The sequence below is a fragment of the Quercus suber genome, unplaced genomic scaffold, assembly GCF_002906115.3.
Source record: "Quercus suber isolate HL8 unplaced genomic scaffold, Cork oak 2.0 scaffold_858, whole genome shotgun sequence".
In the NCBI taxonomy this organism is placed as follows: Eukaryota; Viridiplantae; Streptophyta; class Magnoliopsida; order Fagales; family Fagaceae; genus Quercus; species Quercus suber.
In genome coordinates this window covers 190,302-213,183 of record NW_027070288.1, presented here as the reverse complement: position 1 = coordinate 213,183, position 22,882 = coordinate 190,302, and the positions used below count along the sequence as shown (strand labels likewise).

Here is a 22,882-nt window from a genome sequence, read left to right as displayed (position 1 = left end):
GAATAACTATTCCTCTCTAAAAGGGTTATAATATCTATTCCTTAGTGAAAAATTATTGTATATTCTCAGAGTACCATAAATGCGTATTCCCTCATCTCACATGAATGGTGGGTCTTACTAATTAAATTCATGGTAGGACTCACCATTCATATGAGAGAGGGAATTATGCATTTATGGTACTCCGGGAGTACCTAATAATTTTCATTCCTTAGTAGATGTAATAATTTATAATATTAATATATTTCCATATAAATAAACTTTCCATATCTATCTAAGAATTATGGAAATAAAAAAAATCATCAAAACATAACTATCTCTCTAAATTTTAAATATATTATTTTTTAGGAAATATAATTATATGAATTAGATATTTCTTAAAATAAATTATAAGTTTTATTTTAATATTATAACTCACAATCAAACTAATGAATATATTTAATTATTCCATTATAACATATTTTATTTTCAGTAATAAAGATTATTATTCCTATTATAATATATATTTAATGTACTAATCGTGCTCTTAGTTTAAAATATTTTCATTAAATTGTGTGCCATTTTCTTGGAGATTGCACTCGGAGTGGTTAAGACACCACAGCCTACAGCTAAAACCCAAAAGGCTCTTATAGTAAATTAGCACGGTCCATAATTCTAAGCCCACAACTGGGTTGGTCCAGAAAAGAGGCCCGTTCTTTGTGGGTCATAACTCATAAGTATACGAGCTTGGGCTTTGTGGTTGAAGAAAAAAAAAAGAAAAAAAATCTTATACCGCTAGAAGGAGGGCTTGAACCTCCGACCTTGTGGTTAACAGCCACACGCTCTAACCAACTGAGCTATTCCAGCTTGTTGATATAGCTCAACCTTAATATTAATCATATAGTTTTGTATGTTTGAGCCCAATATACCATGGCGTATTTAGGATGATAAAAGGTAGAAGAATCCATTTAATAAGATGGGACAAGAAGTACAAGTAAGGGTCATCAAATAGCTCATGGCTCACGGCCCGACCTAAAAATTTGACAGCCCATTGGGCTAATGGGTGGCCCGGCCCGTTGTTATTGAGGCCCATGGGTAGCCCACTAGCCCAGTGGGTTAGGCCGTGGGCTAGTTTTTATGCCCATTGGCACCCAGTGGGCTAGCCCAGTAGCCCAGTCCATTGGCCCAACCTATTGCCTAGTCCAATAACTTAGAATTTTTAACAAAAATATATAGGAAGTGTATGAAGGATTGATCGTGAAATATTATAATAGAATTTCTTAAGAGAACTCTCCCAACTACTAAGATACTTAAAATAATTGTGCTAAACTTAGTTTACTAAATATATATTTTTCTAATAGTCTAGCAAATTTAAGTTAACCATTTGATTTTTTTTTTATTAAAGATAAAATAAAAATCTATTTGAAGCCCTAATTAAAAAAAATTTAATAAGTTTCCATCAACAAAACAAAAAATTAAATAGATTTGACTATAAAAAAAAATTGTTATTAAATATTAAATTCTTTGATTATTTCCTTTAAAAAAACTAGATTGATTATTCGTCCCTTATTAAAAATTGATTATTTATTTCTAAAAATAATAAAATAATATGCTAACACAATCTTATGAGTAGCCCATTAGGCCCAACCTAGTAGCCTAACCCGTTAAAGACAAAATGGGCATTGCCCATGGGTAGGGTCGTGGACTAGGGTTTTCTCTTTCGGCCTAACCCGACCCGGCCTGTTAACTAGTTAATAGCCCATTATATCTAACTCATTGTGCCTTTGGGCCAAGTAAAAATGGGCCAGGCCAACTCGACAGGCCCATTGACGACCCTTAAGTACAAGGAAGAAGCTCAAAATTTATGACATTTTGAGGAGTCATAAATTGTACGGAAAGGCAATGAAGAAAGCAGGTAATGTCATTCAATTGAACAAATTTTATTGGGTGATGGTTTAATGCAAATTCATGTGTAAGAGAAATAATTGTGTCTTGGTTGAATCCTCGAAATTCCATTCATGGATTCCAATTTCCACACAGGGTGGGATCCATCCTCTACGACTATGAGAGTGGAGGAGCCTGTCAGGCAAATGTAATAATTTCACTAGACTTTATGGTAAAAGAATAAAAACCCTTTTTAACTAGACAAGACAATCCTTGTCACCTCTCCATCCAAGAGAAAATTTCACTCACTTTCTCATTTATATCCACTGAGATCTTTTGTTTGAGGACACGCATCTTATCTGCATTCAAAATCTTCATAAAAAGTTTATAAATTTGAATTCACAGTTCATGCACAACTATTTAAAACAATAAAGAAGAGTAGAAACTGATAAAACATTCATGTGTAATTTTAGTCATTTGTTTTGTTTAAATAATACACGTGAATGATTTTATGAATCATCACATGACGGGGTAAAAGAGATTTCTTTAAATTTTTTTTTAATAAATTTTTGAGAATCTGATAGAGTCTTACCAAGATTACAATAAGCATCATCTATAGTAAAATTTCTAACTTTATTACATACTCAAGTAAGATGATCTTGAGGTAGTCTAGGGCTTAGTGGAATAATATTCTTGATGGTATGAGTTTAATGAGGGAAAGAAGATACTATATCCATTAAATTAGTCCACCAACAATGTGATTGAGTATCAATAGCTAGATAACACACACCAAATTACTCTCTCATTTTGGGCTCACTAGTAACCACCCTGAAGGTAGATGGCGTGGACAATCATCCATCTTTGCAAATGATTACCTTAGTCCGTGCATGAACTAAGGCTTCATTGTCACATCATAAATATATATATATATATATTATTTATTATTAAATGATAGTTATGATAGTGTTTGAAGTTTTTTTTTTTTTTGGAGAAAGAATAATTTGATATTATGATTTGCTCTTAGAATGGAGGAAAATTAGACTGATAGTTGACGCGTATGTCAGTTAAGCTAAACAAGCAGAAGCAGCATGCCACATCTGTAAGATAGTTACAGTTAATAATTAATCTTTTGGTTGAAGGCAAAGGGATAAAAGGGAATCCAAGAGCGTCAGAAGAAGATAAGCAAAGACATGGAAGTGCTGACATGAAATGAAATTCTAGGGGCTAAAATGTTTTTATATGACATTGTCCACTGCTTTTATCTGTTCCGTTACAGGATTTGAAGAAACACGACAAGCAGCAAGTCCCCACAAATTTCGGTTGTTGTGACTGGTGATGTCGATGTGGTTGTACCCAAGTCACATGCTTAATCATACAAATATTCTCTATTCTCCTTTTCTTTTTTTTTCCTTATCCTAGTTGTCATTATTTCACTTCATCTTACAGACTCAGATCAGACCCTGTATTTTTATTCTCTGTAATTATTGTTTTTACAGTTTTGTTCTAAATTATATATCCCTTCTATGATATAAATTATGCTTTTGCTTAGCTCATGATCAATCTAAGATGCATAGACACATCCACAGACAATGACACGACTATAGATTCGAACACAAATATGACACAATAATACGATTAATTTTTAAAAAATTATAGTATAAAATGGTCGGTATAACACAAGTATAACATGGATACGACACGAGTATGACATCCTAAATAAAGTGTCTATATTTCTTAGTGTTTAATCTAATTATTGTACATAAAATTTGAATTACCCCTAAATCATTTTTTTTAATTGTTACAATAAATAAAGACAGAATTCAAATCTGATTTTCCTAATAGAGAGATCAGATAATATCATGTGTAGTTTCATTTCTCCATCAAATTAAAGCCATTTACACTACAATTGTACCAGAAGTTGGTCTATAATAATTAAATTATGTCCTTGCTGGTTTATCATTATGATTATGTGATTTGTTCTCATCATTATTGTTAGAATCTTTCATATTTAATAGAGTTGTCAACCACTTCTTTAAGCAACTACCGCCATTAATTTTCTTTAACAGTCGAGCTGTTTTATCAATTGAAATCATTAACGGATATTCTTTCTCATTTCAATTATCATAACTTCATAAGCCAGGATTCATGTAGGAGAATGTTTTTCAGTTTCACATTATAACACTATTTTTCAGAGAATATATAACGTATAATAAAAGTCAATGTTGTCATGCAGCTGTTTTTGTACAGATGCATGTGTCCATTCATCTGACAAAGTGATGAAAATTTTAAATTTCCAAAACTTCATTATGGATGTTACTTTACGGCGTCGGCTCCGTTACATGACCCTCAAATCATATTTGCCTGCAAAATATGGTACATATTACGTAATTAATTTATCAAAATAACGTCACATTTCTTGAAATCGACTTGGGTGCAGTGTCCAATTTTTTCATTTTCCATTAATTTGAACAACAATCTTATAATTCCACCGTTAAGAAAGCGTTCAAGAAACTATGGGAAGAAACCAATTTCACTGAGTAGAAACAGAAATGAAAAGCTTAATTAATTTACATTGTGCATTTGCCTTATATACACGAAACAGAGAAAACAGAGAAACTTAACTAACTAACAAACTCTAATCGCCTAATTAACAAGAGAATGACAGCTGTAAACCACTAATATTAACTCATACGTGCCAATAATTACACATGCTAACAGATGAGTATTAATACTTAAGTGCAACGACATCGTTTAGCTTTCAACTTTACTTTCTTCCTTTTAGTCTCAGCCGTGTCATTTTGCTTTGTTTTATTTTCAGTGCATTCCTTCAAGTCTTCGTTTTTCTTGACTACACCTTCTTCTTTCTTAGCAAAAGTCTCAACACTCCCCCTCAAGTCATGAACCATAAGTTCAGTGACTTGATCATCAGTAGTCTGAAGCTTTGGTGAGTAAATATCTATTAACCCCAAGCAATTAACCTGCTAAAATCTGGAAGTCCCAATGCTTTTGTAAAGATGTCTACTATTTGAAATTGGCTTGAAACATAGAATGTTTTGATCACACCTTTTGTAATCTTGTCTCTCACCAAATGACAATCAACTTCTATATATGTTTGTCCTTTTGTGGAAGATTGGATTTGCTGCAGTATGTAATTTAGCCTGATTATCACAAAACAATTGAGCACTACTTGGATGATCAACTCTCAAGTCTCTTAACAACTGAAGAACCCAAACAATTTCACGTGTTGCAATGGCCATTACCCTGTATTCGGCCTCTGTTGAAGACCTAGAGACCGTGCTTTACTTCTTGGACCTCCAAGAGATTAAAGAATCACCCAAAAACACACTATAGCCTGTGATGGATCTTCTGGTATTTGGGTTGCCTGCCTAATCTGCATCATAGAAGGCTTTAACTTGCATACTTGAGCTACTAGAGAAGAACAAACCTCTGCTTGGTCTCCCCTTCAAATATTGAAGTACCCTATTGACTGCGAACATGTGGGGCTCTCTTGGTTCAGCTAGAAACTGACTTAACCTATGCACTGCATAGGTGATATCAGGTTTAGTCAGAGTAAGATATAACAATCTTCAAATCAGTTTACTGTATTGACTAGCATCTGGAAGAACCTTTGATAGGTGCAAGTTCTGTTCCATTTGTGTTCTGACTGGTTTAGACCCTAAAAACCCTGTATCTTGCAAATCTCCAAGCAGTACTTCCTTTGATTCAAACTGTTCCCCTTGTCACTTCTAGTAACCTCAAGACCCAGAAAATACTTTAGAGAACCCAAATCTTTCAAGCCAAACTTAGTATCAAGTAAGAGCTTCAAAGCACTAATGCAACCAGGATCATTACCAGTGAGAAAAATGTTATCTACATAGACTAGTAGAACTATGAAAAAGGATCCTTTAGTGTAGGAAAAAAGAGAGTAGTCAGCCTTAGATTGAACAAAACCAAAATTCAACAATGTATAAGAAAACTTGGCTAACCATTGCCTTGAAGCTTGCTTTAAACCATAAAGACTCTTGTTGAGCTTACAAACCAAAGGAGCAGATTTAGAAGAATTAGAATGAGAAACACAATCCCCCTTGCTGTGAAAACTAGGTGGGAGACTCATATAAACCTCCTCAGCCAACTCACCATGTAGAAAAGCATTATTGACATCCATTTGACAGCAGCCATAGACAAGACCATCTTGATAGAAACTAACTTAGCTACAGGAGAGAAAGTGTCAGTGTAATCAAGGCCCTCTCTCTAAGTATAACCCTTAGTTACTAAACGAGCCTTGTGTCTTTCAATTGAGCCATCAGACCTATATTTGGTTCTATAAATCCACTTACATCCAATAGAAACTTTACCTGGAGGAAGAGGGGTTAAAGTCAATGTATTTGTGAGTTCAAGAGCTGCAATCTCCTTATCCATAGCAGCCCTCCAATCAGAAGATTGGACTACCTCAGAAAAAGGAAGTAGGGTCTAGTGAAGAAGAATCAACTGCCATGACAAATTGCCTATAGTTCTTACTGATATTAGCATAAGTAAGACAAGCAAAAATATCATAAGGCTCACCAGACAAAGGTTTAGAAGTGACAAACTTGCAAGAATAATCTTGGAGGTAGGAAGGAGGCTTTTGTGGTCTGGTTGATTTTTTGAGGTGTAATGGAGAATTAGGCCTAGGAACTGATACAAAAACAATGTCAGTCTTAGAAATAAGATCAAAAGTAGGAGGTGGCAAATTAGATTGAAGTGAAGAAGTAGGAATCTAATCTGTAGAATCAGCAGAAGGAAAAACAAGAGGTTGTTGAAAAGAGGAATTTGAAAAGGGTAATCATGAACTGAATGAGGAAAAATGAAAGAATCATGATAAGCATCAATGGAAGAATTAGATGAGAAGTGGGAAGAAGATGAGGTAGAAGCAAAAGGAAAAATAGTTTCATAGAAAACTACATCCCTAGAGGCATGAATAGAATTTGACTCCAAATCTAGAACTTTGTATCCTTTAATACCATGTCGATATCCTAGGAAAATACATTTTCGAGCTCTTGGTGCAAATTTATGTTTGTTGTGACTAAGAGTAGAAATAAAGCACAAACAGCCAAAAATTCTAATATGGCCATATGAAGGAGGTTGTTTGAAAAGCATTTCATAAGGAGTTTTGTTGTTTAAATGCTTGGAGGGTAACCTATTTATAAGGTATACTGCAATGAGAATGCAGTCACCCCACAGTTTTAAAGGTAAAGAAGAATGGAACCTTAATGCTCTTGTAACATTTAAAATGTGTTGATGCTTTCTCTCAACAATTGCATTTTGTTGAGGAGTATCAACAAAAGATAATTGATGCAAGATGCCTTTTGATTTGAAAAAATCCTTCATGATAAATTCTGTGCCATTGTCACTCCTAATACACTTAATTTTGACATTGAATTGAGTTTCAACCCTGATAGAAAACTATTGAATAAGAGCTGGTGTTTTTGACTTAGATTTAAGCAAATAAACCCAGGTACACCTAGAATAGTTATCCACAATGGTAAGAAAGAACTTGTAACCCTCAATAGTGGGAACTGAAAAAGGCCCCCAAAGATCACAATGTACAAGATCAAACACACAACAAGATACATGTTGACTAGTAGGAAAGGATAGTCTCTTTTGTTTAGAAAAATGACAAATGTCACAACATACAGTCTTATTAGTTGGTAAAATAGATACAAGATTATTAAGCAAAGACAACTTGGTATAAGAATGATGCCCTAAACGAAAATGCCATAAATCAGCATTGACACTAATGAATCTGACAGAAGGAATGGAGATAGGAACCTTGGAAGTAGCAGCAAGCACAGATGGAGGTGGAACTCTGTGTTGGATCAGATATAGGCCTTTTGATGCTTTATCTAGTCCAATCATGTTCCAATTAGCTAGGTCCTGGATAAAGCAAAAGGAACCAAGGAACACAAGACAACAAAAAAGGGATTTTGTGAGCTGGTTGACATATATCAAATCAAATGTAAAGGATGGAACACATAAAACTCCATAGAGTATAAGGTTGTCTGAGATATGACTTGTTCCTATATGAGTAACCAAAGCCTTCTCTCCATTGGGTAAATAGACAAAGGTATTAATGGTGGATGTAATTGTGGTTAGGCAAGAAATTGAATGGACCATATGGTCTGTTGCACCAGTGTTAGTAATCCAATCATTAGACTTACAGGCTTGTCTATCTATGATATGGGCAGAAAAAATGGAATGAGAAAGGTTAGGAGGCAACCAAAAAGGATTACCTGAAAAATTGGCAAAGTAAGGCATGGTTGAACTAGTGCTAGCAGTAGCAATTGCATTAGACAAAGGAGATAGGACAAAGGCAACCTGATGTGTAGATGTGGGCTGAGATGTGGCAGCTTCCTTGAATGACTGAGAGGCAAGGAAGGAAAGTAGCTGCTTACATTGATTCCGAGTAATAGGGCATTGAGGAGCATTGAACTGTGATTGTGACAAGTTCAATTGAGACTGTGCTCCTAGAGGCTGTGGTGAGTAATGCATTATCTCAGATTGATTAGTAAACCCCAGCATGGGTGGAGAAGCAAAATTCCCAAAATTACCATTATTGGAAAAGAAATTGCTAAGATTTCCATTGCTAGACACTTGATGGGTAGAAGCCTTCCCTTTGTGCTTATATCCTGGAGGATAACCATGCAATTTGTAGCATTTATCAGCTACGTGACCCACAATTCCACAGTATGTACAGACAGGCCTCTCCTTCTTAGAATTACCACCTTTTGCACCTTGACCTCCATGAGTTCCCCTTTGATTCCAACCTTGATGACCTTAAAATCCTTTAGGATTAGAATTGTTAGCACACAAAGCTATTGCTTCAACGACCAAGTTAGCTTGACTAATCTGCCTACGTTTTTTTTCTTGCAAAATCAAAGAATATGCCTTATTGAGTGCAGGTAAGGGCTCAGTGATCAAAATCTGACTACTAATAGTGGAATAACTGTCATTAAGTCCCATGAGAAAACGAAAAACTTGATCTTTTTGTTGAGCATTCAATTGATTTTGTTGAGAACCATAAGTACAGGTACAAGTGCAAGCAGAAAATGACTGATAATGCATAAGTTCATCCCACAAAATCTTGAATTTGGTAAAGTAAGAACTTACTGTGAGTGAACCTTGTGAAAGTTTTGAAATTTCTTTCTGAACCTCAAAGAATCTTGGAACATTAGGCTGTGAAAACCTATCACGCATGTCAATCCACAAATCCCTCATAGTGTGAATAGACATCACACTAGTAGCAAGATCTTTGCTCAAGGAATTCACTAACCATGAAAGAATGGTAGTGTTTGCTCTGTGCCAAGCATTGTACAAAGGATGAGAGAGATCAGGTATGGAAATCGAACCACCAAGGAAGCCAAACTTGTTCCTTCCACTCAATGACAGAAATACAGCCCTTGACCAATTGAGATAGTTTTTAGGACCAATCAGTGGTTCAGAAACAAGGACAACATCTGTAGGTGGAATGAAGTAAAGGCTTGATGGATTGGTATTTGCATCATCTGTTGGAAGTGACTAATTGGAAGATCTGTGATTTGCAGTGTTAGAAGTATTGGTGGGAATTAGATTTGATTCTGAAGCTGTGTTGGAAGTGGAAGCCATGGATGACCTATTGAAGCTCTGATACCATGTTAAGAAATTGTTCTAGAAACTATTGGAAGAAACCAATTTCACTGAATAGAAACAGAAATGAAAAGCTTAATTAATTTACATTGTGCCTCTGCCTTATATACACGAAACAGAGAAAAGAGAGAAACTTAACTAACTAACAAACTCTAATCGCCTAATTAACAAGAGAATGACAGCTGTAAACCACTAATATTAACTCATACACGCCAATAACTACACGTGCTAACAAATGATTATTAATACTTAAGTGCAACAACATTGTTCAGCTTTCAACTTTACTTTCATCCACAGAGTTCACGCCACAATATAAAATTTCAGTTAGTTCAAGTTGGGAGAAGTAACAAGTAACGTGAGGCAACCACAAACAAACCTTTAATAGAAAAGTATGGACTAATGAGTATCTCTTCTCTAATGGCAAAGATAAACCACACCAAATAGGAGTAACCACTCAAAGCCTATCTTTTCAAATATTTGTCTTACCTCCAATTTTTTAAGCATCTAAAACCGCAGTTTTCGAATAATTTGTGAACCTATTGAATTGCAGTTAGACTGAATGACCACAGTCAAAGCTAGACTTTTAAATCATAAAAAATAAACCATTTGCATGCACCATGCCTAGAAAAGTATGGACTAATGAGCATCTCTTCTCTAATGGCAAAGAGAAACCACACCAAACATGAGTAACCACCCAAAGTCTATCTTTCCAAATATTTATCTTACCTCTAGATTTTTAAGCATCTAAAACTGCAATTTTCAAATAATTAGTGAACCTCTTGAACTACAATTAGACTGGATGATCACAGTTAGAGCTAGACTTTTAAATCATAAAAAATAAACCATTTGCATGCACCACGCCTAGAAAAGTATGGACTAATGAGTATCTCTTCTCTAATGGCAAAGAGAAACCACACCAAACAAGAGTAATCACCCAAAGTCTATCTTTTCAAATATTTATCTTACTTCTAGTTTTTTAAGCATCTAAAACCGCAATTTTCAAATAATTAGTGAACCTCTTGAATTGCAGTTAATCCAGATGATAACAGTCAGAGCTTGACTTTTAAATCATAAAAAATAAACCATTTGCATGCACCACGTCTAGAACTTGGGTTCTAGTAGAGTTATTTTTAATCAACACACGAACCCCTACACCATAGCTAGTTGTTTAAGCTCATTGTGGCAAACTAACATATTTGAAGTTGATGGTGCAAGAAAAACACCAAGTCAATCACTCGTCCATAAGGCCGTCCATAGCAATGTTCAGAGCGGAGAGCAAATGGTTGGTACATTCGTCCCTCCTTTACCACCATTCTTCTTCTTCTATACACTCGTCCAATGAAGGACGAGTGGACAGTGAACCTCGTCCTTCCTTAATGATGGACGAGGCAAATTCACCAAGAGTTAGACTAAGTACACTTTCAACCAAAAGTCATATTGCTTGAATCCCAACTCAGTTCCCGAAGAGGTGACTCTTGTGACAGTTAAGGAAGTTACCCTTTGAATCCTCCAAACTCTACGACGATTAGGAGAAATAACCAATTTCTAACGCTATATAAAGGCCCTTCTGGGTAGAGGTAAGGGGACTTTTTCTCTTTTGGTAAATTCTAGATAAGAAGTTAAGGAAGTCTTGAGGGCTCATTTTTTCCTTCAATCTACTAACTTTACCATCGGAGAATTAAAGGCCGGCTTCCACCGGTCTTCTCTGATTTGCTTTGGTTTTCCAGGACTCATTACTCAAGATCAAGAGCATTCGAAGATTTTTCAGCTCACTGATCCCTTAGAATTTATCAGTTGGCGCCGACTGTGGGGAAGAAAACGTAAAAAATCTGTTGTCATTGGGACTTAATTTATTAAGTTCTATAGTTTCTTTCTCCAATCAAGGGTTGAAATGGTTCGGATAAGATCTAGGGCTACGAGTCCAGGCCCTCAATAAAGCAGGGACGCATCTAGCAACCCTCACCGCGACCATCAGTCAGCACCCACTATGCAACCCCCCTCATTCCAACATATGCAATCCATGGTTGTTGCTATGGCAGAGTTAACTCGTCAAAACCAAGAGTTGGTTAGACAACTTGAGTTAAGGAAGCAGCCTCATGAATGGAATGCTGGAGAACGGGCCCAGAGTCAAGAGGAGGAAAGGAATGCTGAAACTGAAAATCAGTCAAGAGGTACCATTTCACGGAGGGTACCTCATTTGGAAAGAGAAATGGATCAAATGAGAAGGGTCATGGACGAGATGAGAGAAAACATAAGGAAAGCAAACCCTGTGGAAGACTTAGTTCACAGGACTGATTCCTCCTTTGTGTCGTCCATCAATGCTCATCCTTTGCCACCTAAGTTCAAGATGCCTCCTTTAGATTCGTATGACGGGACGCGAGATCCTTTTGACCATATTACCACCTTCAAAACTACTATGCATCTTTAAGGAGTTCCAGATTAAATAATGTGCAGAGCTTTTCCTACTACCCTAAAAGGACCTGCGCGAGTGTGGTTTAGCAAAATACATCCTAATACAGTGACGTCCTTTGAAGAGCTAAGTAAGTTGTTCGTCAACAACTTTATTGGAGGGCAGAGGCACAAACGTTCTTCGTCCAGCTTGTTAACCATAGAGCAAGGGGAGAATAAGAGTTTGCGGTCCTTCATCACGCGTTTCAACAGGGATGCCTTGGCGGTGGATGAGGTGGATGATAAACTCCTCCTGGCAGCATTTTATAATGGCGTTCATTCTGATTTGTTTATCCATAAGTTATATGAGCAGGCGCCTCAAACTATGGCTGAGCTAGTTCATTCAGCCCAAAACTTCATGAATGCAGAGGATGCTATCATAGCCAAGAAGAGCAAGAGAGTTGAGGAGGTTGAAGCCAACACAACGCGTTAGTCGGAACAGGGCCCTTGTCCTAAGAAGGGACGGACGGAAGATAAGAGGGATCGAGAAAAGAAAGCAGGCCTTTTAGCACGAAATTAACAGTATACCCCCTTGAACGTGCCACTTGAGTAAGTTCTTATGCAAATTAAAGACGAGCCTTCTTTGAAGTAGCCAGAGAAGATGAAGGGGGATCCCAACAAGCGCAATAGGAATAAGTATTGTCGCTTCCGCAGAGACCACGGGCACAACACGGACGAGTGCTTCGATCTGAAGCAGCAGATTGAGAATCTCATCAGACAAGGGAAGTTGAAAAATTTCCTTGGACGAGACCACAAAGACGAGAAATTGAAAGCGAAGGTAGAAGAATCGTCACGACCACCGCTCGGAGAAATAAGGATCATTCTGAGGGGCAGTTTAGCAGGACAATCATCTAAGTCAAAGAAAGCATACTTGAGAGCAGTGCAGAGCGTTCAGCTCTCTGGACTATCACCGAGTGCAGGGACTACGGACGAGCAGGCGATCACCTTCACGGACGAGGATGCAGAGAGAGTCCATCACCCTCATGACGATGCTATTGTCATCACCCTCCTTATTGCGGACTACAAGACTAGAAGGGTGTTGATAGATAATGGGAGTTCTGTTGATATCTTGTACTATCCAGCCTTTCAGCAGATGAGGTTAGGATGAGACTTGCTCCGTCCATCGAGCTCTCCCCCTAGTGGGTTTTGGTGGAATGAAGGTGCAACCCATGGGTAGTATTTCATTACCAGTGACAGTGGGGGCATATCCACAGCAAGTTACCAAGGAGGTGAACTTCCTTGTAGTTGATTGTTCGTCTTCTTACAATGCAATAATTGGAAGGCCAACCCTAAATTGGTGGAAGGCAGTTACATCTACTTACCACTTGTCGGTCAAGTTCCCAACGGAACATGGGGTAGGCCAAGTACAGGGAGACCAATTAACAACAAGAGAGTGTTATCTAGCCATGTTGGCTGCGGACGAGCAAGTTCAAACGATGACTATCGAAGAAAAGAAAGTTGTGGCAGAACCCATTGAAGCGTTGGAAAATATTCCTTTAGATGATGATAACCCTGAGAGGTGTACCAGGGTTGGAGCAGATCTAGAAGCGAAGATCAAGAAAGATCTCATTTGTTTTTTGAAAAGAAACAGAGATGTGTTCACATGGAGTCACGAAGACATGCTGGGTATAGATCCTAATGTCATTACCCACTGTCTGAGTGTATGCCCTTCCTCCAAACCAGTGCGACAAAAGAAGAGGGTGTTTGCCCCAGAAATATATACAATAAAGTACTCACATATCTACATATTTGGCCTTACTTTTATGTTATTTTGTGGCTGATTATATAATATCTTTGTGTTGCAGGTAACAAGGGCTTTACATGCAAAGTGGGGCTAGGCCAATTGAATCAAGCCAATTTACATCCAGCCAGGCATGAATATTAAATTTAAGTCCAATTGAAGTAAGGAATCAAAGGAAATTTGCACCAAATCCAAGTCCAATTCGGATTAGGATTCCAGCCTGCACATTAGTTAGTATTTTCGGCATAACTTTCGGCTCAGATGTCCAATTGAGATGATTCAAGTTGGTCTGGAAAGTTAACTTAAAGGGCTACAACTTTGTAGTTTACCAAAAGCCCTAATTATGACGTTAAGTGGGCCTAAATAGTCGGTTAAGTAAAGCCTAAAAGTCTGGGATTTTCTCCAACGGGAATTCAACTTGTAATAGGATTCATTGACTTATTTAAAGGCTTTTTAGGGCAAAATTCAGGGGGGACTGAGGCTAGTGCTAGGGCTGACATGCAAAACAGAAAATTGGAGCAAGAGCCAGTGCCGCATGTGGCTTCTCTGTAGCTTTTCTCCATGATAGCATTGTGACTATTTCTTTCTCTATTTAATTTGTCTAGTTTAATGTTTAATATTTTATTCTTTTGTTTATTTCAATTACCATGAGTAGCTAAATTTATAATTAGGGTTGAGGATGAAACCTTGTTAAGGATTACTAGTATTATTTATGTGATTTAATTTTTCCCATAATAGTTGTTCTTTAATGATTTAAATTGTTCTTGCTTCATATCAATTGACTAAGATGGGATTCTACATATGAGTTCAATCATGTTTTTCTCATGATTTAGGATTTGTCTTAATTAATTGAATGCTTGGTTTGTTAATTCTTGATTATAAAATTGGATATCGCTTGTGATTTGTCTGTCAATGGATACAATTTATGATTTGATTTTTAGAATTGGATATATCTTGTGATTTGTTTGGCTACAAATACAATTGATGATTTAATTTTATATTTAAGAAGCGAAGAAGAACATGCTTTAGATTTTTAAACATAAGTGTTAATGATGATATTTTCCATGGTAGCAAGATTGATTTCTAGATTATCATGTAGTGAGTTGGGAAAAATTAATGATCATAAATATATGCTGATACGAATTAACAAGGCGGATTCCAAAACCTTAATTCCTTTCCCTTGATTATTTACATCTTTTTATTGCTTTATATCTTTTGCTTAGTTTAACTATTTGCTTAATTTTATTATTTGCTTAGTTTATTTAATTTAAAAACAACCAATTTTTAATTAAACTAGATTAGGATTAATTTGGTTAAGATTTGATTTAATTTTCCTACATTCATTCAAGTCCCTGTGGGTTCGACCTCGTTCTTGTCAAACTATACTTCGGTATGGTTCATACACTTGCGAGTACTTTAAAATTTCACAACACTAGTGTCATTACCCACCGTCTGAGTGTATGCCCTTCCTCCAAACCAGTGCGACAAAAGAAGAGGGTGTTTGCCCCAGAGAGAGATAATGCTGTTAAGGAGGAAGTTCAGAAGTTAATTGCAGCGAAGTTTATTCGAGAGGTATACTATCCTGACTGGTTGGCCAATGTGGTCATGGTCAAGAAGGCGAACGGCAAGTGGAGGATGTGTGTTGATTTCACTGACTTAAACAAGGCTTGTCCTAAGGATAGTTACCCGTTACCATGCATTGATCAGCTGGTAGATTCTACTGCAGGCCATAAGTTGCTCAGTTTCCTGGATGCATTCTCTGGATATAATCAGATTAGGATGGATGAAGCGGACCAAGAGAAGACGTCCTTTGTCACCAGTCAGGGATTATTTTGTTATGAAGTGATGCCTTTCGGTTTGAAAAATGTTGGAGCAACGTACCAACGACTAGTCAACCATATGTTTCGTCCACAGATCGGGCGGAATATGGAAGTCTATATAGACGATATGTTGGTAAAAACTCAGGACGAGGATAAGCATCTAGATGACTTGCAGGAAACATTCAATACACTGAGGCAGTATCACATGAAGTTGAATCCTAGCAAATGTGCTTTTGGAGTATCATCAGGAAAATTTCTGGGGTTTATGGTCTCCTACAGAGGAATCGAAGTAAACCCTGATAAAATCCAAGCAATATTGAATATGAAGCCTTCGAGCAGTGTTAAAGAAGTCCAGTCCCTCACCGGATGAGTCGCTGCCCTCAACAGGTTTGTTTCTAAAGCTACTGACAAGTGCCTGCCGTTTTTTAAGGTTCTTAAAAGAGCATTTGAATGGACTGACGAGTGTCAAAAAGCTTTTGAAAATTTGAAGACATACCTCACCAAGGCACCTTTGTTAAGCCCGTCCGTGCAAGGGGAAGAATTGTATTTATATTTGGCAGTCACCCCACATGCTGTGAGTTCAGCATTAGTAAGGGAGGAAGACAAGGTACAAAGACCTGTGTACTATACCAGCAGAGCACTGAGGGAAGCAGAAGGACGATATCCGTTGATGGAGAAATTGGCTTTTGCACTGATAACGGCCTCTAGAAAGCTAAGGCATTACTTTAAGGCTCACGTCATTAATGTCATAACAGATCACCCACTCAAGAAGGCAATGAACAAACTAGAGGCTGCAGGACGTTTGATCCAATGGGCCGTCGAGCTCAATGAGTTTGACATAAAGTATCAACCGAGGCATGCCATAAAAGCTTAAGCTCTGGCAGATTTCATTGCAGAGTTTACTTTGAATTGTGACGAGGTGGGTGAGAAGGAAAACATTAAGTGGGTAGTTTATGTGGATGGTTCGTCTACACAATACGCAGGAGGAGTAGGTATGGTGTTACAATCTCCAGAGGGAGACAAATTAAAACACAAGGTTCATTTGCAGTACTAGACAACTAATAATGAAGCCAAGTATGAAGCTCTTCTCAAAGGGATGGAGTTGGCCAAGTCCGTTGAAGCAGAGTCACTCCTCGTCTTGGGAGATTCTCAGCTAATCAAAGGCCAGGTGAATGGCGTGTTTGAAGCCAAGGAAGAGCGGATGAAGAAGTATCTAAACAGAGTGATGCGCCTTGTTAAAAAGTTTGAGGAAGTGAACTTCGTTCAGATCCCAAGGGAAGAAAACATGGAAGCTGATGCTTTGGCGAAAGAAGCCTCAGCAAGTGAAGCCGTAGATGAAATTGATGAAATTCAATATATGCCAAGTATAGACATCCCAGAAGTACAACAGGTGGAAGGCAGGACAAGTTGGATGACTCCAATTGTGTCGTACTTGAAAGACGGATGACTCCTAGAAGAGAAGGACGAAGTAAGAAAGCTGAGGGTAAGGGCAGCCAGATACGTTCTAATGGATGAGATTCTTTATAAAGAGGTTTTTTTTCAGCCTTATCTAAGGTGTTTGGCACCGGATGAAGCAAACTACATAATAAGGGAAATCCATGAAGGAGCATGTGGCAATCACTCAGGAGCCAGATCACTCGTCCACAAAATCGTCCGTGCAGGGTATTATTGGCCTAGCATGCAAGCTGACGCTAAGGCCTACGTCAAGGTCTGTGACCAATGCCAAAGGTTCAGCAACGTCCCCAGGTAACCATTAGAATATTTGACTCCAATGACGACCCCCCTGGCTTTTAGCACAATAGGGGCTAGACATTCTGGGTCCATTCCCACTGGGCGTGAGACAAATGAAATTTCTCGTGGTTGGTATTGATTATTTTACCAAATGGGTAGAAGCAGAATCCTTGGCTAACATTACGCAACAGAATGTCAAAAACTTTGTATGAAAGAACATTGTGTGCAGATTTGGAATACCCAGGATGCTGATATCGGACAACGGACGACAATTTGATAATGCACTTTTTAGAGATTTTTGCCTACATTTCGGAATTCAAAATCACTACTCCTCACCAGCCCACCCACAAGCTAACGGCCAAGCAGAAGTTGCAAACCGATCCTTGCTCAAGTTAATCAAGACTCGGCTTGAAGGGGCTAAGGGAGTGTGGCCAGATGAGCTACCAGGTGTTTTGTGGGCATATAGAGCAACAACAAGAACTCCTACAGGGGAAACTCCTTTCAAGCTAGCCTATGGAACAGAAGCGGTCATACCTGTAGAAGTGCATATGGCTAATCATAGAGTGGCGGCGTATCAAGACAAAGATAATGAGGAGCAACTCCATTTGAACCTTGATCTCATAGACGAGGTAAAGATGGATGCTGAACGAAGGATGGCAAGGTACAAAAACCTTATGGCTAGGCAGTATGATGCAATGGTGAAGCCAAGGTGTTTCAGCGTAGGAGACCTCGTCCTAAAAAGGGTTTCCTTGACAACAAAGAACCCAGCTCACGGGAAGTTGGGACCAAATTAGGAAGGCCCTTACAGAGTCGTCAACTGCAAAAGACAAGGGTCCTATTACTTGGAAGCACTTGATGGGAGGAAGTTAGAGCATCCTTGGAATGTGGAACACTTGAGGAAGTACTATCAATAAAATGCAAGCTTAGATGAACATGACTTCGGACGAGTCTGAAGACCATGAACTATTCTACATAAAAGACTGTTTATTTAATTTGTCTTATTATTGTGTTAAGGACAAGTTTATGGTTTGGTTTGTGTTTGGTTTTCTTTTAAGGCAGACATTAGTTTCTTAAAACATGCCTCGTCTATGAACAATGTATTATGAACAATATTTGTGGAATGTACATAATGTTGTGTAAATCCATAATTCAAGCACTGCTTTTTGTTCACATTGACTTAAAAACAGTTGAAAAGCTTAAAACGAGAAAATTCTCTGGACGCAGAGATGTAATCTCAAGATTTCCTAAGGATGAAAGCATTCTCGTCCAAAGCTAAGGACGAGATAGAGCTGGCACATCAAATTACAAGCAAAACCAAGGCATGCTCGTCCATAAAATGGAGGAGGGTAGAAGATGATACCTAATCATACCATGGACGAGAGACAACATGGGCGTTTTGAACTTGTTTAAATCACCTACTTTAAAGAAGAATGTATCTCATGGACGAGACAAAAGCACAGGCAAGTCTAAGGACGAGTAGTGCTTATTTACTTAAACCATTTCGAGTGAAGTTTTTGTTACCATTTTACATGAACAAATTACACTCAAGTGAGAATTACAATAAAAATGGTTTGAGTTTGTGTATAAAATATAGACGAGTAAAACAGGAGATTAAGTATAGAAAATAAACACTCGTCCATGCACGTAAAACAAACAGTATACATTTAATTGTTTTTCAAGGGCGGACAAGAAACGTCCTAAACACCCTTAACTGTTTATCAAGATTCGTCCTTAAACATGGACGAATTAAATGTACTTAAGTTACATATATTTTCTTAAAAAAAAAAAGAAAAAGGAAAGGGAACTAAACTCGAAAATAATAAACAAGTCATTGAAGTATTTTCTAAATTGAGGCGTCTGGATTGGGGTCGTCCTGAGGTTGAGTTGTGGCATCGTCCTCTATGTTGGCGTCCTCGGAGTCAAGACCAAGGAGAGAGCTAGTGGTGGCAGGGTTCAGATTAAGCATGATGGAGCTGAAGTCCACATCAGGAAATTTCTCAGCAGCGTCTATCCTGAAGTCTTCAAACCCTGCTGCGTAGTTGGCGTCCAAAGCATCTGTGTATTGCTTAGATGCTTTAAACTCAGCCACTGCATCTTCCTTGGCTCTGGAAAGGAGAATGCTCTGCTCGTCCCTCTTCCTTTGTAAATCTTCAAGACGAGCATCTTTCTCTACAGCATTAACCTTCAACTCCTCAACTAAAGCCTTAAGATCCTTCGCCTCCTCCGTCGTCTTGGCAGCCACTTCAGCCCATTGCCTAGCCTCTTCCTTTAGCTCCTGTATCCTCGTCTCCAGTAAAATCCTCGTCTTGTCCAACCCAGTGGCCTGTTTGGACGCGGCTATAAACTTAGACATGCCCTGAAAAAGTCAACAACCAACAGGTTTAGTTAAAAAGAAAAGAGAGAAAAATGCACATTTAGTTATGACAAATATTTAGTCAAGACGAAGGAAGAAATTTTACCTTGAAGAGGTCATGAACACCAGAGTGTTCAAAGTCCTTCAGGGACATGTCATAGTAGACCTTAATGTCCTCGTCCGTCACAGCACTTTTAAAACGCTCCCAGGCTAAATCTTCATTTTCAATGATATTAGAAAGGGCCCTTTGGGATGGTTGAGATGAGGAAGGCGCGACTTTAGACGGAGGGGTCTTAGACGGAGTAGACTCTACAGGAGTGGATGAGTCGACCTCATAAACTTTGGCAGGTTGCTGGGAGGACGGAGTGGGCTTGACCACCTGGGACGAGCCATGCTTAACTTTTTTACCTCGCCTGCTGGGGAGGTTCTCCAAGTCCAAGTGTTTGGAGATGGTTTTCCATTTTTCCCCAGCAGTGGGACGAGCTTGGCGTTCAAACTTAGGACGGTTCCCCTCAACACCTACTTCCTTCCCCTTGTTACCTCTCATGGTAGCCATTCCTGTAAAGGGACGAAGAGAATTCACTTAGAAAAATGAAAATAAAAGATGTAAGGAATGCAAAAGTCTAAAGAATGCAAAAAAATTTACTTAATTTTTCTCACTGTGATCTTGTGTGCAAGTGCAATGTTAGATGGGTTAGGACCCAAACCCCAATTAGCTAGTCGTCTGAGGGTGACCAAAGAGTGGAAATCCCTGTCTACGTGAAGACGAGCCCTGTGGACGCGGTCACGGTATAACTTGCTCAAAGTGGGTCGTCCAACAGCTGTAATAAAATAAACTAAGGTTAAATGAGATAAAAATAAGTGAAAGGTACGGAAAAAGAAGGGGAAAGCTAAGGGACTTACCCTCAGGACGAAGGTTCCCTAGGTCCCCAGTAAAACGACCAAAAGAATCCCGGCCAACGTCTACAGGATTTCCAGCCCAGAATCCAGAGACGAAGAAAAACTCCGTCTTCCATTTTCTGTCAGACGAGGCCAGGGATTTCACCAGTCTACAGTCTTTACTCCTGGCTGTGAATTGATAAAAGCCAGGAGATTGATGAATCTCGGAAGGTTTATAGTAGTAGAGGAACTCGTCCACAATAATAGGACGATCCCCTCCAAACACTTCCCTCCACAAAACTTGCATAGAGATGATTAATCTCCATGCATTTGGGTTGAATTGACACACCCCTAAACCTAACCTAACTAACAATTCTCTCGTAAAAGAATTTAAAGGAAATCTAAGACCTCCAAGAAGGTAGGCCTCGTATACACCTATTCCAAAATGAGGGTTGCAACACTACTCTCCACGGATGGGTAATCTAGGATTAAACTCGTCTGGGATTTGGTACCACTCCCTAAGGTTATTTAATCTTTCCTCGTCCGTCTTTGAAGGAATATCTACAGCACAGCTATATACAGTTACCTCCGTCTCGTCCAAAGGATTGGACGGAGGGATGGAAGACGAGGTACCTACCTGGGACCCTATAGTTTTCCTGAGTTGTTTCTGTATTTCTTCTAAAGGAACCCCAGGGACCCCTGAGACATACTCCTCGTCAGTAGTGTTTCCCCTACTGCTACTACTACTAGTACCACTAGAGTTATTACTACTCCCGTCGTAATACTCGTCTATGGCTTTTTCTGTACTATCGCTAGACAAGGAAATGGTGATACCTGACATTTTCTAAAAAGAAAATTTTTGAAAACCTAAAAGACGAGGAGAGAGGGAATACCTGGATCTAGGACGCACTGAAACTATGGATGCGGGAAAGTCTTAGACGAGGCTCTAGACGAGGAATGTCAAGGAGGAAAAATCTCAGAAGCAAGAGGGTAATGGGGGCATTCCACTATTTATAGATGGTTGACCTGAGCATATGAAACGACACAACCAATCAAACACTGACACGTGGCATTTGTCTCGAAAAATGAACCGACAAAATAAATCATCAATTAGATTGTGACACGTGGCATTTCTGGTTATTAGGAAAAGCTCGTCCGTCCAGAGGAGTAAATTACTACATTTCCTTGGACGACATATGGACAGGGGGCAACTGATGGTGCAAGAAAAACACCAAGTCAATCACTCGTCCATAAGGCCGTCCATAGCAATGTTCAGAGCGGAGAGAAAATGGTTGGTACATTCGTCCCTCCTTTATCACCATTCTTCTTCTTTTGTACACTCGTCCAATGAAGGACGAGTGGACAGTGAACCTCGTCCTTCCTTAATGATGGACGAGGCAAATTCACCAAGAGTTAGACTAAGTACACTTTCAACCAAAAGTCATATTGCTTGAATCCCAACTCAGTTCCCGAAGAGGTGACCCTTGTGACAGTTAAGGAAGTTACCCTCTGAATCCTCCAAACTCTACGACGATTAGGAGAAATAACCGATTTCTAACGCTATATAAAGGCCCTTCTAGGCAGAGGTAAGGGGACTTTTTCTCTTTTGGTAAATTCTAGATAAGAAGTTAAGGAAGTCTTGAGGGCTCATTTTTTCCTCCAATCTACTAACTTTACCATCGGATAATTAAAGGCCGGCTTCCACCGGTCTTCTCTGATTTGCTTTGGTTTTCCAGGACTCATTACTCAAGATCAAAAGCATTCGAAGATTTTTCAGCCTGCTGATCCCTTAGAATTTATCAGAAGTATATTTAAAAGAATGACATAAGAATAATTCTTTCATTACTATATATTTATATTATAATCAAAATTAATAATATTTTATTATATCATTTATTTTAATTATCCACCTCAAAAGTCAAAAGGGGGATATATTAAAATAATTATAATTAAAATTCTTTAAATATATTCATAGTTTTATACTTAAACAATCAACTATAACTTTCAATGTTTTTTTATACTTTATTATTTTTATAAACTTTCTTATAATTTTTTGAGAATAATTTTATTTTTCATAGATATATAAATAAATAAATATATATATATATATATATATATAAAATAAATATTGCTCTTTTTTAAAAAATTTATTTCATTTATTGATATTTTAGTTAATTATTAATTCATTATGACGTCATCACGGTTCAATCTCGGTTGAATCTCAGTCCGACCTCTAAAACTTATAACTCTTCCTTTTTGTTCTTTGAACGTCCAGGTTTCAAAACCATGAATGAGCCTCCATAATACTACACCAAGGGTAAGAGACTTTTCGTGGAGTCGTGTCTTCAAGAAGGAACAATTTGGGAAAAAACTCATTTGTTTGAGTTT

The 22,882-nt window shown here is 38.1% G+C and overlaps 1 protein-coding gene and 1 non-coding gene across 2 annotated transcripts; one reads left to right on the top strand and one right to left on the bottom strand.

The window, feature by feature from the left end:
• Nucleotides 1-769: 769 nt before the first annotated feature.
• Nucleotides 770-843, bottom strand: TRNAN-GUU (transfer RNA asparagine (anticodon GUU)). The gene has a single exon. It is a non-coding gene; the product is annotated as a tRNA-Asn (tRNA).
• Nucleotides 844-12,571: 11,728 nt separating this feature from the next.
• Nucleotides 12,572-13,078, top strand: LOC136065129 (uncharacterized). Its single transcript, XM_065767886.1, has one exon. It carries the CDS (start codon nucleotides 12,572-12,574, stop codon nucleotides 13,076-13,078), a length of 507 nt encoding a protein of 168 aa, XP_065623958.1.
• Nucleotides 13,079-22,882: the final 9,804 nt, after the last annotated feature.